Below are 19,125 nucleotides of genomic sequence, written 5' to 3'. Positions count from 1 at the left end.
TTCATCCCTGACTTAACACTAGAGTCACTCTACAGTATCCCAGCAGGCAAAAGTCCTCTTGTTAGCATCCGCTGTCATAAAGGCACTCTCTCCCATACTCATTCTTTCCAAATGTTTCTGTACACATGTGGATGTGGCCCCTACTCACATGGATTGTAAGTATTCCAGAGAACATAAGCAATAAAATCCCTACCAATGAGAGGAATGTAACAAATGGGAGATTTGGACTGGCTTAGGAGTGTATATGAGAAAGAGCCAGCATGGTATTTGTGCCCTGAGACCAACTTTGCTCAAAGCAGCAATGACAACAGATATAAGAGCCAGAAACACCCACATCCAAATATGACTTGTCACTTATTAGTAGAAATTCCCAGATTTATATAATGACTCTAGACCTCAGTTTCCTTATCTGAGAAATGGAGTCATGTTTTAAATTTCTCAGTGGGATGTTTCTAGTTCCTAAATGTCTTTCTGAGTATGTCAGTGCAGCACAAGAGCTATTTGCACGACTCGTCTATGTGTGCAAGAATGATGTCTGGTGTTGCCCACAGACCCAGTGTGTATAGACTGACATGAGAGACAGTAAGAGCATCTCTGCTTCATTCTGTGTCCCTTTCTCAGGATCATCTGGATATTTCCTCCACTTATCTCCTCTTAGGAGTCCTGCCATTGACTTAGGAGTCAAGCCTACTCTCAGCAAACTAATGAGGCATGAGTCAAAGGAGAGAAAAGGTCTAAGTACCATGATCACCCTCTGAATTTCATTTGGGAACAATACACATAAATCTCAGCTGCAGGTGAGAGATGGGAACAAGGCTCATGCACTTTTGATTTGTATGTTCAATTCCTGGAAGGGCCTAGAGGCTTCCAGGTCCCCCTGGAACTGGACACACCACACACTTGGCAATAACAGGACTGGCTGGGCACTTCTAGATCTTGTGAAGTAAAGGTTTTATGCTCTCTGCTGTTTTAAAGTCTATGAACCTAGAGGGCTTTGGGGAGATGCTATAAACACTGGGTAATCACTCTTCAATATCTGGTTGTCCCTGAAACCTACAGAGTTAACAGATGTGCCCTGGCATATGAGAACACTATGGAAATTTGGAAGAAGAGAAAAAGTTTGTCCAAAGTCACGACTGCCATGGCTTAGGGCTGCAGAGTTCTTGAACTGATCTAAGTTCCCGGTGACTGCAATGAAATATTATGTGACTTATAAAGCAAGATATTGAAATAATTTAAGATACCAAATTTTAAAACAGTACACGAAGAAAATAAAAATAGAAACTTGAAATATTACTCTGTTGGCAGAAAAAGAAAGTCTGGAGTGCTGATAACTAGAGAATTTAATAATTCCCTAGTCAAACGGTAGCTCTGGACAGCACATTGTAAAGGCTTGAAACTCTCTGGCCATTCCTCTTGTAGTCTGAAAACCCTTGTAGCTTCTGTGGGCTTAAAGAATCCATCACAATGGAAAATCTGTCTACCTGAACATGAACCTTTGGGAGTCTCTTTGGACAGAAGTTCACATTACTGCTTTTCTTTACTATTGGACATAAGATGCCAGTGGTATTCAAGAAAAAAAAAAACTTTTAAGAAGCCTAGTTAATAGCAAAACCCATACATTTGGGCACAGGGAGAGCTTTTCCAAAAATGAGCAGTGAATGGTCTGGAGTTAAAACAGTCAGCAGAAGGCATTTAAGTTCCCACTCTACTCCCAGATATGCTGTACATCAGAAAAAGAAGAGGCCCAAGGACACCAACCACCCGAAGGTGCACAGTGCAATAGGCTGAAGCTAATAGGTCACACATCCCATGGCCCCTGTATGCTCATTGGCACCCAAGCTTGCTCTCTACCAACCTGAGAGAAGACAGGTTTCTACTGGATTAAATAAACGTGACACTCTGGGTTCCTCAATCAAGTACAACAAAATCTCACTAAGGAAATATACAGAATCATAATACCTATTGTGATTACCACAGCACACATGCTACTCAACTCTGGAGCCAGTAGCCAGCCCTAGGCATCACTAACTCGTCTTTCAGTTTAGCTTTAAAAGAGCCTATGTCCAATCGGTGTTTTCTGAGAGAAAACCCTTGCCTCAGCCATTGTCCTCTTGAGATTTCCCATGGGTCATTGGACTAACAAACAAACTAGACAGCAGTTAAGAGCTCTGCCCTAAAAATATGTAATACAATAGGTGAAGCATGGATTTGTATCACCAGGGAATGAGAAAACAAGAGTCCTCACATCTGCAGAAGCCCTTCCACCCCAACTCAACAGACTGCTCAAACTTCAACTCACAACTAGTAGAGCCTCACAGCTCAGCCACATGGGCTAATTTGAAAGATAAAAAAACAACTAGATGAGAAGGTCACATGGCACACTACCATTTAAGACACCCTCTGAATCACTCCAGATTACCGTTGTGGAATATTTTCTTTCACTGCTGGTGTTCAATATTATCAAAAAGAAAATAGAACCCATTAAGAAGCAAGACCACTAATACTCTTTTTACTTGTAGCAAAACCAAAACAAATAGTCGAACAATAGGACTTCAAGCCTGGGGCTAGCAAACTTGTCCTAGCTTCTACTGAAAATGAAATCTGAAAAGTTGCTGACACTTTAATGGGAAGAATCTTGTTTGTGTTGCTGGCCTGAGATAGCTGAGATCTTCTGGGAAACATGAGTTCAGGTAGACCACAGGCTTGTTTACATTCTTTATGAGAAAAAAAAAAAAAACGCTACTGCAGGTGCTCTTCTTAGGGTGAAGTTTTCAGTCAGAGTTTTCAAATGTATTCTTTTAATTTGTGGACAAAGACTGATTTTTTTTTTTCAAACAGGAAGACTTTGTTCTTTGGCCAGAAGGACTTGAAATACTACAGAAAGACTTTCCCGCCCAATTTACACTAAATCGTCTTCTCCTTTTTTTCTTCTTTTTCTTCTTTTTCTCCTTCTTCTTCTCCTTCTTCTTCTCCTTCTTCTTCTTCTTCTTCTCCTCCTCCTCCTCCTCCTCCTCCTCCTCCTTTTTCTCCTCCTCCTCCTCCTCCCTCTCCTCCTCCTTCTCCTCCTCCTGCTCCCTCTCCTCCTCCTTCTCCTCCTCCTCCTCCTCCCTCTCCTCCTCCACCTCCTTCTCCTCCTTCTTCTTTTAATGTAAGCTGACAAAATGATTCTGGGTATATGTGAATATGGGCTTTCTATTTACTAATGCTTGAATCAGGAGACTCCCCAAATGGAAACAGTAAGCTCACCATCTATACATTCTAGCAGTCTAGATAATACTCAAAGCAGAGAAGAAATAGAGATAGGACAGGGGCAAGGGGAAGGAACATGGCTGTACAGAAGCTGCTCAGAATATCAGAGAGAAAATGGACTGCACTTGGATTATAAAATGCTGCTGCTTGTAAGGCTGCTAGTGCTACAGAGAGGAAACAAGGTCCTTATGAATGACCTGAGATGTCTCTACTAAGAGATTCCAAAATGGTGGTTGAAGCTAGCTTAGTCAGACAAGTGGGAAAAAAAATCAGTGGTTTTCTTGCCCTCTTCCCTAGACGCCCCCCAAAGGCATGTTTTTCCCTCAATGGTCCTACAGTGTTCAACACCAGCCGCAGGTGAGCAAGCCCACTGGGAAAAGCTCAAGGACAGCTACACTCACTAAGAAAGTCCTCAAACTTGGGCATGGCAGGGGGACCCCTAGAAACAAGACTGGCAGTGGTGAGTAGCCAGGGCCAGTTCTGATGCTGTCTGGGGATTACTGCAGTCTTAGAATCCCAAACCTCAGATCAAAGTGATTTAAGCATGATGCTGTCTCATGAAAACCACAGAGATCAGAGAACCAATCCAAGCTCATCCTGACTTACCAAACTTCTGCCTGGGGTGTTTCTTCATGGAAGCCTCAAATTATAGATATCCTACACCTGGCCTCAAGCAAAGCTAGCCACAGGTTGGTGGTGTGAGAGCTTTCTGTGTGGCAAGGTTCCTTAACACACAAACCCCACTGCCCATGATACCTCTCCCCTAGTGCCATTTGCACCATGATGGCCACTTGTCTACTTTCTTTCCAATCTATTGTGGAGTAGCAGGGTACAGGAAGCTGACACAAATACCTCTTCTGTGTGTGCATTAATTTAATGCCGAATTAATGGGTAGCAATAGTACACGTGTTTCCAGATCATGATCATAACTCCCAGAAACTCTAAAATCTTCACCTCCATTTTTATGACATTCTATGGTTGTGGTTCTCAGAGCCTCTGACATAAGGGATATCCTGGGTGGGGGAGCTGGCTGCACTACAACCTCTAAAAGAGACAAAGGATGCAGTCTACTCTCCATCCCTTCTTTTAGTGATGAAGAAGGTGAATTCTCCAAGGACTGCATTCATCAGTACTGGTGTCATCGACCAAATTTAGGACCTTTGACTCCAATGTAGCCCATCTTTTGTTTCACCACATACCTTCTTCTTTGTCTCCATATGTCTCTTTTTTTCCTCTCTCTATGTAGCATTGAAGGTCAAGGTCAGCCCTATAAAGATCACTTGGCCAAGCCTAATCATCCTTCCTTCCGTTGGAGTACTGGCTTGGACCATATATGATCCTGTCTCTCTTTGATGACCAATTCTCCAAAAAGAGAAAACGGTGTTTTCCAGGTCAGAGAGCCCTCCACAAGAAATTAGCCAAAAGTCTACTCACATGAGGAGTGACAAGAACTGAGAGACTCAATTCCTGGCAAGGTTTTATTTTGGGTATTTTTCTACTGAAATGACAGCAGATAGGTCCACCTGAGAAAACAGCTGCATCTGCTTGCCTTTTTATAGAAACTAGGGTCACCAGAGCAGAAAGGGTTCCCATCTCAGATACACCACATCTCCGACTCAGGGTCAAGACTAAGAGACCTCTAGTAGACCATTTATCTAGCAAATAACCTGTATGACCACATCAGACTAGGTCCCCGCCCTTGGGGAAATCGCAGTCCACTCCGGTGGTATATGCAGACTTTGATGAAAACATCACACAAGCAAATGGACTGTGGATTGTGATGAAGCCGTGGCTGTTTCAGAGCTGAAGAGTTCTGACTTCTGCCTCTACCTGACTCGTTCGTGCTCAAATGAACAGCAAGCTGTCTCTAGAGAAATATAAAGAGGAGAGGGGCATGGTGGGAGGTTCTCCCTCCAGTGGCTCAGGCCATACCATGAGTATGAGAGTGAGCCTCTGCCAAGACACTCAATAGGACAGACCCTCCATAACCCCTCAGGGTGTTTCACCAACTGCTCTCAGCCCTTGGCTAATAAGCCTATCAGAAGAACAGCCCCAAGAACTCATTATAATTTACTTGGTCTCAATTGTTAATGTCTTTTTATTCTTGTGTGTGCATGTCTGTGAAAGACACGGGGGGGAGCAGGTATGTGTGTGTTCATGTGTGTGTGTGTGTGTGTGTGTGTGTGTGTGTGTGTTTAGTTATACATGTCAACGTACATATCATCTACCTTAGTTGTTTTGTTTTCTTCTTGAGGTAGGGTCTCTCACTGGCCTAGAACTTACTGATTCAACTAGGCTGACAAGTCAGGGGATCACTTATTTCAACATTACTGGGACTGGGATTATATGCACATAACACCATGCCAGTTCTGAGGACCAAACTCAGTACTCACACTAGCATGGCAAGAGCTTTACTGACTGAGCTATCTTCATTAAGTATCTTAAGTCATGGTAGAGTTAGCCTGGATGAATTCACAACCTACCTCCATCTAGGGCAGACCTATTTCAATTGAAAGGAGAAGGAAAATCCAGTGCCATGCAAGATTCTTTTGCACTAATATAAAGTGTGGTACAGGGTTAGGACCAGGCAGACCTAATTTGGAATGCTTGCTACATTGCTTATTACCTGTGTGACCCTCAGCAAGTAACTTCATTGTGTAAGCCTCAGTTTCTCTACCTGTAAAATAAGACTAATATTGGCTGTCTCAGGGGACTATCAAAAAGATTGTTTATTAACTAACACATGTGGCATATAATAGGTGCCAAGTAAAAGACCGCTGTCACTCAGCACATCTTGTTACATACTGAGACTAAATATCTGGGCATATCCAGGACTCTGAAACCTACAAAACCTGTCTCCTTGGGTCTTTATTATGCTCCTAAAAGTCACCTTTAAGTTCATGGGTCTAAATTCCCCAAGAAGAGCCTAGTTAGGAGAGAGGGACGACAAGAATGCCCTGATGCTAACTGTTAGCCAGTCCTTAAGGAACCTGTGGGTGTCTCTAAAAAGACCTGGGCACAGACACAGCTGAAGCTGGGTTGTAGAGATCAGTGGGTCAGGGTGAAGTACATATGTGGCTATGCATACAACATGGAAGACAACTGTAGTGTTCAGGGGCCGTTAGTGTTGTGTTACCTGTTAGAGCAAGGCAGACTCCTGGCTCATACGCTGGACACCTCGGCTTCACAGAGAGCAGCAGCCTCAATGTGGAGGTGAAATGGCCTTGAGAATGTGTGAACATCAGTCCTTCATTACACCTAACCATCCTACTGCAAACCTAAATTCTACAGGAAAGCAACTCTACAAGGACAGAGGAGCAGAAGAAAGAAATACATCTTTCCTTACTAAATAAAGACCTGAATCTAACATTATTGGCTCTGTCTGGTATCAGGCAGCTTGAAGAGGCACATGGATACTCAGTTGTTAGTTCCTTGACTTAAGCAATACCTTACTTTAGATTTTCAAGGCTAAAGACAGTCTTACAAAAGAAATATTTTTTCCCTGAGACCCTTGGAGAAGGACTACTCTCTTCAACAATTTTTAGATGCAGCAGGAATTGTATGTAAAGGTCAGTTCCAACTACCCAAGCCTCAGGGCTTATGACTAACATAGGGTTTTGGTCCACATGTAAAGTTAGTCCCGGTGACTGACTCATGAAGAAAAACATAACTTGAAGTCAAGATGAGCTTTTGGGACAATTCTCAGGTTTACTAACCAGTGGCTCTCATGATATTGGAGACTACTTCATGAGGAACACTGGAGGGATGGTTATTAAATACCAAGCCTAATAACTATGTCACTGGGTCATTTTATCGGAAATTGCCTACTCCCTAATTCACAAGAAGCTCACATGACTGAAGACATAACTTTTGCAGCTGCAAAGCTTCATGAAAATCAAGATAGCATGCTTCACAGTGACTCATTCTGGAAGCCAAGAACGGGTGACTAGCTATCAGGGCTCTTGGTTAAAAAAGTGAAGGGATGGTTAGAACCCTAAGACATAATTATGATGCCACCAAGGGCCTACAGAGGCAAGAAAATCAGGGCATTAACAAACAAGCCAAGCTTTAAGCATCCTTATCCCAGAAATTCATCTCGACTTTGAAGTTGGGCTCCTACAAGAGAATTGATTTGAAGAAAGTGGTAGATCTCAACCAGTAGATTGTAACTCTTTGGAGTCACATATCAGCTACCTGTAGATTAGATATTTACAACACAATTCATAACAGTGTCACAGTTACAATTCTGAAGTAATAATGAAATAATTTTATGGTTTGGGGTCACCTCAACATGAGGAATTATATTAAAAGGTTATAGCATTAGAAGGGTATGGAGGGAATTACAAGACTTATGTGCATCAGCCTAGACATCCTTGGATTTCTATTCAAATGCTGCGATGCCAGTGTATGTCCCTGAATCTAAGCAATGAACCTGATTATCATCCTGTGTCCTTCATGGACTACAAATGTCCCATGCCATCATCACTGATCCTATCTTCCCCTTTACTGAGGAAATGTTATTCCATTGCTCTAGGAGTTCCAACGCAAGACTGGATGCCTGCCTGTATGAGTACACACCTGCACAGCACAGTGAGAAGATGAGTTGACTTTCTTTCTACTCTTCTTTCCTGAGCTGACAAAGCTTTCATCCGATATTAGAACCTACTATTTTCTACTCTTTTTTTTTTCGTTCCTTTCCCTTTAAGCTCCTTAACATTTGTCATTCCTAGGCTTTGAGAATCTTTATTATTATCTCCCCTTCCCGTAAAAGCTTGATTCTTTCTTGAAAGGTAACTGAGCTTTCCTGAAGGGTGGTCGACTCCTTTTGGCACTAGCACGTAGTCTGAGAATGATTCTGGCGTATAATCCTTTAGGGCCAGCTTTTCCCAGAAAGTAGCACTAATGAAACCATTACTAAGAACCCGAGGCAACACACTGGTGTTTCGGTTTTCAGTATCATTAGTGCTATTTCTTGACTATTTTAAGTGTTGTTCTCCTCACACCCAATTTATAAATACCTTGGTCCAAAGTTGTGAATTAAAAAACAAAACACAAGTTTGCCAGTCACAAGCCTCATGCTACCTGATGATGATGGTAAGGGAATTATGAACAAGTGGGTCTCAAATGGATCACGTTACCTTCAGCATTAACCCTGATCCCAAGTCCTATTATTAATTACAGGGCCATGTGTATGCACCCTGCCACTTCACTGTTAATGTCAAACTCAAATATTGTAATCTTTAATCAACCTGCTGCATAGCCTCTGTCCTCAATGAAAGAATGCAATAATAGTAACAAGAACTTATTGGGTGTTTACTTACTGTCAAGCATGTGGTCAGTCATAAATACCCACCATAACCCATGAAGGAAGAACCACATCCCTGGTGTATGCAGAAAGAGTGGGAACTTACCAGCATCATATCCAGTAAAACACAGAGAGGTCTAGGTCTCAAACTCATATCTACTTGACCCTGACACTGGTATTCAAACTCCTCAAAGCAAACAAAGTGCAGCAATGTCCCTTTGTGGCTTTAAATAAAAACCCTACTCACTATAGCTTTCTCTCCAATCAGTAAACACATCACAAATGCATTCGGAGGATATGTTTTATTTCATCTCACTGTTGGACTTTATCTAAAGCCTTACCTTTCACCAAGAGCATCTGCCAAGCCCCAGTAGGGAGCACAGCCCACTGGCAGGAAACCGGGAAGCCTAGCGAGTCAATATTTTGTGTCTGCTTTAGATGAATTTTATCTAATAGGTAAGTTATTAATACATTATTTAAGCTTCAGGTTTCTCATCAATGAGGAAGTTCTTACAACAGGACTCATGCTACAGATAACATAGAGGTTATGGAAAGTAGATTAAATAGTACAGAGCATGATAAAGACTGGCTGTTGTCACATCCAATGCCTGCTTCTCCCCCCCCCCCTTAACAGCCCTTGCCCTGGCAATATGCCCATCTAAATAATTGCATTCTTCTTCCTTATAGCTGGAGTGGCCTTAATATGTCAGAAGAGGTTGTCTGTTAGAAGATACAATAACAATAGACAGACAGACAGACAGACAGACAGGTGGACAGATATATCTTTTCCCTGTTCTTACATCAAGATTTAATGATCATCGATGCAGTGGATATAGTTACAGTGACAATCGGGAAATTTTGAGGACGAAAGTTATATGACAAAACCTAAGAATGAAAGACAAAATAAACCCAAATATTGTTGGCAGTAGAGACCCCATTAATGGCTAGAACCTTTCCCTAATAAATAAAAATTTCAGGGGACCAATCACTGGGTGAGGAGTAGGTGGGACTTCTGGGTCAGAGAGAGGAAGAGGAGAGGCAGAAAAAAAAAGATTTGCCTTTTGGACAGAAAGATGGAGACAACAGGTAAGTAGGGGAGGCACCCAGTTCAGGTGGCGGATTCATTGAGATCCACTACTGGAGAATTTATAACTTATGGATTATTTTCAACACTTCTGAGTTGCTAAATATTGAGAATTAGAAATACATATTTGACATCTTTCTTTAATAACTATAGGAAGACAAGGAAAATGTCCACCATGAATAACATTTGCTCCTTTACCAATTAAACTGCATTCTTGTGTTGCAGACAGTGTTCTCTGGGCAATGACACAGCTGATCCCATTTTTTTCAGAGCATCTGTGATCATCCATGAGACCTCCACAAGACTGAACCTGTTCGTATTCTATTATAGAGGGAGAGGAAAGGAAAGGTCATTCGACGCTCGCCTGACTCCGGATCCCTACTCTCCAGATGTATGTAATTCTTTCCCAGTGAGAATTCGTCTCAGGAGGTGCTCCACAAAGCTTATAAGAAGTAAAGGATTAACTAAAGGGGGCTCTACTGTGCAGATTTAGGGAGGTCATTACCCATGCTAGGGTAGAAATTGTTAGTGATACAAAACTGGGGGTGACCTATACTCCTGTAAATGAATCAAATAAACTCATAATGTCTCCAACCTGCACTTGGGTAGAAGTGTGGCTCTGGTTCTTTCGTTCACTTGTTAGACAATTATTCCTGTCTCCCCAAGTAAAGGGAGGGCAACACCCTGAGAGACATGCATCTTCCCCAGTTTACCTCCATTGCACCTGCATGAGGGACCTGTGACTCCACATCTCTCCTTTGGGCTCTACTTATTGTTAGCATTAAGAACCACTGACCACATGAACTCGGTAAGGAAGGTCTTTACTAAGCTCATTGGGCAAAGGCTGTATCACGGAATAGAAAAGTTAGAGGTTGTCCACATAGTTTACATTACTTCCTGTTATAAATATGACTGAATTGATGCATGAGCTTTCAAAGTTCCAAAGAGCATAGGTATAACCCTGAGTCTTTAACTACCCTTAAAACTATATTTCCTAACTAGTGGAACTTTAGATTAAATCCTAAAGGTAGACTTCACTATTAGTGAGAGTTGTGAGTTCCTAATTTATCTGTTAAACCTCTGATCTGCTCCAGTTGTCTAACAAAAGCACATGGGCATAGTGATTTGTTAATAACTAGTCCCTGTTTCTAGGGTACCCCTAACTTACCCCAGTTAAAACATAACATGGCCAACTCCATGGGACATGAGACAGACAATGCAAAGAAAAATACGTTAACCCCAGCTCTCACATTCACACAGATCTTTCCCTAATTCAAGAAACAATAATTAAAATCTTGTATTTCAGCTCACAAAACCTCCCATCAAGTGATATTAAATTTATTTTACATTGTTCCGTTATCTATAAGGAATATTTTAATTAGATTCCTGTCATTAACAAATTGTGAAATGAGTCGTCTGCATGCTTTATCTAACGCCGATGCTACCACCTTACAAGTCCAAGAGTAACCCAGGGAAGTGAATGTGTCAAGTACCAATCAGGCATCTAAGTCCAGAAGTGAACAAACTTCTATGAAGAGCAACATAGGGCCACACAGTAACATTGCAGACACAGAACTCTACTGCGAAAGCAGAAGCAGCCAAGTCAACAGACATAGCTGTGTTCCAATCAAACCTTCATTGCAATAATCCTGGTTTGGCACATACAGGCACACTTACGCTGTAGCCCTTGGAAAACGTTGCTAGAATCTATCACCCAAGAATATTTGGACTTGAAGTGTTTAATGTATAGGAAAAGATGTGCAGGAAGTTGGCACAGTCTGATGGGACATTTAGAGGAAGGAAAGCATTAGCTGACCACTGTGTCCTGCTTATTGGGAACTCGAGTTTCACTCTACCTACATTCATTACTTTTCCCCCTAAGTTCAACCTTTTAATAGAAATTTTATGTCTAGATCTTCATGTTTTTAAAACCTTGATAAGAGTTTAAAACATGACTTTGAACGGAAAAAAAATACATTTCTTTTTCACACAAGTAATATCGGTCGGTTCTGTTGAAGATGTTAGTGTTTCATGTGTAAGGAGGTGAGTGCTTTGCAGAATTCACCCTCTATAGCAAAGAACGTGTGTGCGCTCACTGGGATGGCACGGCGTGATTTTATGCCATTTTCTTCAATTTTTTTTTTTTTTTTTGTCACTTTCGGCAAACTTACGGCATTAAAAGTTGTCAGACAGCCGGCAGGTTAAGTCATGCGAGATTTAATTGTACAGTTGCATTTTTCAGTGGAGTGTTTCCTCTATCTTAAAATTGAATGACAACCATCTTAGGAATTGTATCCAAATCCATTTAGCAAAGAAAGGGGGCGGGGGAGGGAGCAGAGGAGGAAGTACAGTGACACATATGTATTAAGATGGAGATGTCTTAATAAAACACATTAGTTTGTATATGGACCTCTCTTTTTAATTACCAGAGGAAGAGCAAACCTTCTGGAAGCTGGTTGCATACAGAATATAATGGGCCATAACCAATGGTTACCATAAAAGCCCAATCTGGCATCCCAGTGCGTACAGACAATACTGGCCAGAGTAATACATTCCTTACTTTCATCATCACAAACACTTTGAAAGGCACACATTCAAACCTCCATATTAAGAGTGAGAAGAAATGAGATTACTCAGTTGCAGAGTCGATGGTCAGACTCAACCCTGTGCACATTAATTCTCATCTACATGAGACAGAGATGGCAAATGTGAGAGGCCAAATCTTTTAAATTCAGACTCCATTTTAGAAACCTAAAGTTTGAACTCAGGTAAACTAACAGGCCGGTACCTAGCATTAGTTTCCAAGTGCCCCCTCAACAAAACCTGAGCCTAGCTCCAGTCTCTAGGCTAATCCCCAACAAACCTGCACCCCCAGGTTACAAGTCTGCCATCTGCCTAATGACCACCAATGCAGAGGGAAGCAGAAATTAAGTTTATAATATGACTCGCAGCACCAGCCAATTATGTTCCCAATTAGATGCTTGCCCCCCTTAACCACACCCCCACACCTCCCCCCCACTCACACAGCTTGCTGCTTACTATAAAGCATCAGCTATTCAGGACTCCCCTCCACCAAAACTGTCCTGTGTGATGGTGATTTGCAGGGAAGGGGGATGGGCAAGGTAGCGCCAATGAATAAAGACCCTGCTGTGAGTTGCATCCATCACAGTTGCTCCTGGGTTTTTATGGGGAAGTGAGGTGGGGTGGGAATGGGGGCAGGGGGATCAAACACTTCTTTGGTACCACATATGCAGAACCTAAGGAGAAAGCCTGAAGATGGATCAATATCTTTATTCGATGACATGGAGAGGGCCTCCCACCCAGGGCTGGGACCTCCAGGTTTCCACATCTCAAAGTCAACAGTGAGCTTTGTCACACTGTTCTCTCATCTTAACCAAAGCCTGTGTTTCCACTGAGTCGACTACCAGGAGTTAGGGGCCAAGCAGGCAAGAGGCAACAAAGGCAACAGGATTGTTTTCTTAACTCTTTCCAACCCCCTGGGGGTACAGTCATTTCAGCTCATGCCCAAAGGGCGGGATTTTTTTTTTTTTTTCTGGAAAAAAAAAAAAAAAGAAAGAAAGAAAGTGCCTTTTCAGCACTCCCAGTGTCTAATTTCAAACCCTGCCCAGCTGTGCTGGCACTGCCTTTACTGGTTTCCCACATGTCTTAGTCAGTCCAGTGGCCTTAAGACCAGGGGGAAGGCCTGTTGCACAAGGCTTGCCCTGTTTTCCTTCAAGCCCCCAAAGGACAGTTTCAGAGAGTGTATGAGCAAGAAGCAAGACCCGTTACAGCTCTCAAAAAGAAAATCTGTTCATCTCGTAAGAGGCCCTGGAGAAGACAGATGCAGTGTGTGGTATAGGAGGTTATGGTTGCTTCCTCATGCAGGCAAGTAACCCATACCTCAGGGCTAATGCCAAGGCAGAGCAATTGGCAACGTTCTGGTGGCACCATCAGCTTATGAAGAGCAGTTGTACATGGGGGTGGTGGGGGGGGGGAGATTATCTTTAACTCCACTGTAAATATGCAAACTAATCGTTTAAAAAATAAAATCTGCTCACCCAAAACCCACATGATTTCACTCTAAGCAAGATGGCACTGGCACTTTGAAGGACCTGAAGGACATTAAGACCCTTGTGCCCGCAATCCCGAACACTTACAACAACGGTAACAGTGCTGGCTGCCAGTCTGCTTCCAGAAGGATAAGGTTTTGCTCTGGTCACCTTGCTGGATGAGTCCCAAGCTACCCCAGCTAGAATACGTGGTTAAAAAGCTCAAATCCAAAAGCGCAGTTCATTTATTTCTAATTTAAAAACACAAAGCCTTTCCGGTGTCAGTGATAGGGTCCGTGTACACTGAGACATGTTGAAACTGTTTCTCTGAGTCACATATGAGAAAAATCAATTCTAGAGAACTTGGGATCGAAAACTAGAGAATAAATAGCTGGTGACAGGGAACTGTGTCACACTATAATCAGACAGCATTGTCAGATTCCTTTTTATAAATAAAATCCTCCATGGTTTCCTTTTCTTTTAATCTGGATTATCATATAAATCTGACTGAGGAATGGTATACCTAATAAAAGATGTTTTAAGGAATTAATCATCATACAAAGAAAGATAGGGAAGTTTTCTGAGACTAAACCTTAGCAATGTTCCACTTCTGTGAGACTCTTGAGTTGACTTTATTTTACCTCATGAAAGGAATGTTGTAGAAAATGTCTGTGTAGCCTCCGTTAGCGATAACACAAGATTCTTTTCAATCCACAGAATGGAAAATACAGTTCACGGCTGTTCCATTCAAGTCCAGGGATTAAAAATCAATGTCAAAGATAAACCCACGGAGGGCTCATTTGTAGTGGAACACAAAACCAACCATTGCCACAGAATAAGGAAGAGAGGTGAAAGAGCTTGGAGGGGAGGGGGAGGAGGGAGGGGGAGAAAGGGGGAGGGAGAGAATAGGGGGGTGCGAGGTGGAGGGAGGGAAGGAGGGAGGGAGGGCAGGAGGGAGGACATGCTTCACACAACTGGACTGAGTTTTCATCCCATGCCAACATATCCAACAGGAGGGAACCACCTCTTGCTGAATTCAGCTAGAAGTGGGCCAACAGAACGAACTAACAAGCTGAAGAACGGGCGTCCATGAAAGTAAAGGCCCTCACGTGAAGAACGGCTCCTAACCTGTATCATATGTGGTTTCCGTCTCATGAATCATAATCTGCCCTTCTGTCACCTCGGTGATTCATGCACAGAACCGGAGATGCAATGAGCTGTCCCACCTTGGGACACTGGTTCATTCGCCCAGGCTGGAAAATGAACATCACCCCCAACAGGCTGGTTTTGCCATCAGGCCTCATCTCAAGCTCCTCAGCCCTCGCAGCCCCGCTGGGCCCTGACAAGGCTGGGCGCTCCCATCACCAATAGTAGCTCTCGATCCCTGGCCCCTGCCTCTGCTTACTTGGCTCTGACAACCACAACCAAAGCACTTACATTTTTGCCAGAGCATGGCCTGCGACAGGATGTTGCCTTTTCTCTTTGAAGCAGACAGTTTGGCTTCTTTACTGTGACTGGCTGGGCGGGCTTGCTTTCCTCCTGTGGAACCACCGTTTACTCTGAAGGCTGCTCTTCAGCTTTTTAAAGGCCCTGAGTTCCCGCTGAGTGGGGGCCACGTCATCACATCCTCTCACCTCAGGCAGAGCTGTACTTCTTTTTTTTTTTTCTTCAGCAACACTGCCTGTCACCCCACTGTGTGCAACCCAAAGGCCCCCACTGGCTGAAGAGTGCTTTAGACATGGGGCCAGCCAATTGGGACAAAGCACCACATGGCACAGAAGACCAAGGCCATTTGCACAGACACAGTGTGCTGTGCCACCATGGAGGAGGATGGGAGTCTGTGTGAACAGGAAAGGTGGAGTAAGAGATCAAGGATCCGCGCTCCTTGAGGGAGAAGAGGTCCGAAAGACAATTCAGAGACAACACCAACCCCGAGCTATCTCTGGCGCTCACACAGAGTTCCACACTATCGGGCCATTTACAGGACTGGCCTCGCCATGGGTCCCAGCTCAACGGGAAACACGATTCCCAGGGGTCACTATTCTCTACACGGGAGGAAACACCTGCCCTCTCTTCAAGCCTCACTAAACATCCACCCCCCTTTCGGGGTTGCTTTTCTGTTTATTCCACTTTCAAATGTAACGGCTCCTCCCCTTGCCCCGTCCACAGCAAAAATGGCGAGAGATGATATTGTTTAAATCTAGGGGTCTCTGTTTCAGATGGCTGGTTATGCACACAGAAAGGGGGAACCAATCCACCCAAAGAAGAAAAGGAGACACTCGGACGGACTTCTTAAACGAAGCTGGAGGCGATTTCCCCGAGGGGACTTGTGGATTTAGGTGCACCGGGCTTCTCTCTTCGGGATGATAGAAAGCTTCGCAAAGAAAGAGTAAGGGATTCACCATCTGCAGTGCATAAAGTTACATTCTGCCACGGTGTATCTGAAACAGGCTCACACAGCTCCATGCCAGCAAACCAGTTACTCTTGGGTCGAGATATTATGGCTAGAACCCCTGGGGTAGTCCAGAGACTTTGCTGGTTTGCCTTCCATGGCAAGTGATCTAATCCACTCTGGGTCTCATCCTGCCTTTCTCCAGTTTAGGAAGCCTTTGCCTACAGGACTAGAGCTCAGTAGCACTTGCCTGGCTTGTGTAAGCCTGGGGCCCAAGTACCAGCACCACCAGAAAGAGCCTTCTTTCTCCCTTTACTCATCAGAGTGTTGAGACACCAAAGCCTTTTACGATGAGCCTTCCTCTCTCTAGTTGCAAACTTTTTTTTTAATCTCCTTGGCCTCAACTGTTGGAGCTCTCTCCCTCTTTCCCCACTGAGAGATCCCATTTCTTTCACCAAGGCCCTACTCAAATAGCACCATGGCAGGTGAAACAATTTTGTGACTCACCCCCCTGGAACCTCCTGACCTAGAAATGAACAGCCCCCGTTTCTGTTCCTACAGCCCTACGCTCAGTGCTCGCCGCACGGTAAACGGCCACATGACTCTGCAGGCACGTCCACCTCCGGGGGACTTTATCTTCATGCCTCGTGTAAAAAAAAACATGCTAGCCTCCCCCTCCCCCAGTAAAACTTGACCTAATCAAGTTATAAATGACACCTCTAACGGGTGATCTGCTTGAGGGCAGGAGAAGAAACACTGTGGTCACACAATACAAAGTTTCAACAGAGAAGACTCACTCATGCATAGGTTATCAGCCCTCAGTCCACACCATCCTAGATTAGCATGATTAAAGGACCTACTGTGGGGACTACATAGCATAGCCTGGCCTAAGGGAGCAGGTGGCAGTGGCACAGAGCCTTGGGCCTTACTGAGAAATTTCCACCCACCAGGCCTGGCTTGGCTGCTCACTGGCTGTGGTCCCTTACATATGTCATTATTCTCCCCTCGAATTCAGTGTTTATGAAATGAGTTGGTTCTCCAGGTGTCCCAGAGTCCAAAGGAGGGAACCAAAGGCACCCCCTACATGGATGCTCACATTTTGGTTGTCTTATTCTAACACTATGAGTTAAGTTTCTTTTTTTTTTTTTTTTTTTTTTTTTTTTTTTTTTTTTTGCCTCTCCACAGACCCAGCATAATGAGCTCCCCAAAGCAATAAAGATAGCCACTTGCTATGGCGGTGTGCTGTTGCACGGTGAAATCATAGATTCAGACAGCGAGGAAGTATTTGTAAAATAGTAAAGTGAACCCTGAACCTGTCTTTTTAAGGCAAGCCAAACTGTCATCCAAATGTTGTAGCATAACAAAAATATCACAGGGCCTACAAAGCCCCACATTAACACTGCGCTCGGAGGAAGGATCTAAGCCGAAGCGCTACTTGGAAGGATGTTGCAAGATATGCTGGAGCAAAAGCCGCCATAGACCTGGATCAAGTTTATTACGGGGATTTTCTTAAAGCTGGGAAAGGAAAATTCCTCCAGAACAAACTGTCAGCACACTTGCCTCAGTTCAAAGACCGTACTTTATATTAATCATATTTTGTATGTACTAACATTTTTGTGTGGTCCTAGGGGAACTCAGAGAGTGGGCTTAATTGCACTGTTGCTACTGTCGTACAAAGGGGAACACGGAGGCCCAGCCTGTCTGCTCCAAGATGTGTGGGACCCAAAGCAGTTTAAATCTCAGATACTTTCTGGATCTCAGAACACTGGCATATATAACAAACAATCTTGATATGAAATCCAAGTTCCCATATGCATGTTCTACATCTTACACACACCCTGAAGGTAATTTCAGGTGATATTTTTAGCGTACCTGTCCTGGTATTAAGTCGGTCACATGAGCTCAGGAATGACATCTCCCACTGTAGTATCATCAACATTCAAAAGTTTACGATTGGTGGATGTTTTAGATTGGGGACATGAAGAATGGTCAACTCAAAGAAGATAGATACATTTAATAACCCAGTACAGAAAAGAAACCTCGGTGCAACCTTAAAGATAGCGGGCTGCCACCTTCGTTCTTACTATGAAAATAGAAATCTTCAAGCCAGATAAATTTGGACATCTCTATGGAAAATAAGAAAAGGACATTTCTTAACATATAGAAAATAGAAGATGGTACACGCTAATAGTACAGAAACTATGATGAATGTAAGACATTAAGTTCATTAGTTAGAAGAAATTTTTAGATTAATTTGAATATTTGTAAGATCTAACAATATAACACCATAGTCATGACAAAAGAAGACTGACGGGGAAATTTTCAAATAAAAATTAATATAAACTAGATTATGGAACTAGATGTTATCGGATTAAGAGGACCATAGGACATTTAACTTCTAAACACAGATTGAAAAATCCTAAGTATTATTTTGCATGATTCTATAATGTATTTAGATATAATAATAAATCATGATAGAATGTGGTTGATATATCACGATATGTAGGCTTTACCTCAGGTATGCAAGAACATCCTTAGATGGTTTATCAAAGTAACTCATCACACTGATGAACCATAAGAGAAAAATCAAAAAGGTATCTTAATGTATAAATTAAATTTTACAAGGTCTAATGTACTTTACAAGGTCTAATTGAAAATAATTCTTAGGAAATTAAACTAGAGGCAAACTTCCTTAACTTAATAAAAGATATAACAAAATCTAGAATAATGTTCTATATAATGGAGAAATACAAATTCTTCTCAACAACACTTTGTTCTACTGTATTAGGCTCATTTCCAAACTTTTTATCTACAATTTTCTGGAACAAATATTGAACCCAAGAGCTATATAAACTATACCACATGGATACACCTTAGAAATATAATGATAAGCAAAACAGAAATTATCAATATCATATAGCCAGGAAATTAATGCTGGATAGACAGAAAATTCAAATAACTTTTTAATACAAGATTTGTCACCAATGCAAATATTAATAGACTAAAGATTATGCATGTGGCCAGAAATTCATCAAAATCAGAT

General features: G+C 42.7%; 1 protein-coding gene across 1 annotated transcript in view; it reads right to left on the bottom strand.

Annotated features, from left to right (window-relative positions):
• POU2AF1 (POU class 2 homeobox associating factor 1) overlaps window positions 1-19,125 on the bottom strand; it is a gene marked incomplete at both ends in the record, with an annotated part of 76,856 nt that overhangs the window by 8,699 nt on the left and 49,032 nt on the right. The window contains one exon of the mRNA XM_080930596.1: window positions 15,128-15,229. Within this exon, the coding sequence (XP_080786722.1) occupies window positions 15,128-15,229 (102 nt within the window). The remainder of the gene's footprint in view (window positions 1-15,127; window positions 15,230-19,125) is intronic.

The sequence above is a fragment of the Micromys minutus genome (genome assembly GCF_963924665.1).
Source record: "Micromys minutus genome assembly, chromosome: 16".
In the NCBI taxonomy this organism is placed as follows: Eukaryota; Metazoa; Chordata; class Mammalia; order Rodentia; family Muridae; genus Micromys; species Micromys minutus.
This window is presented reverse-complemented; position numbering and strand designations above follow the sequence as displayed.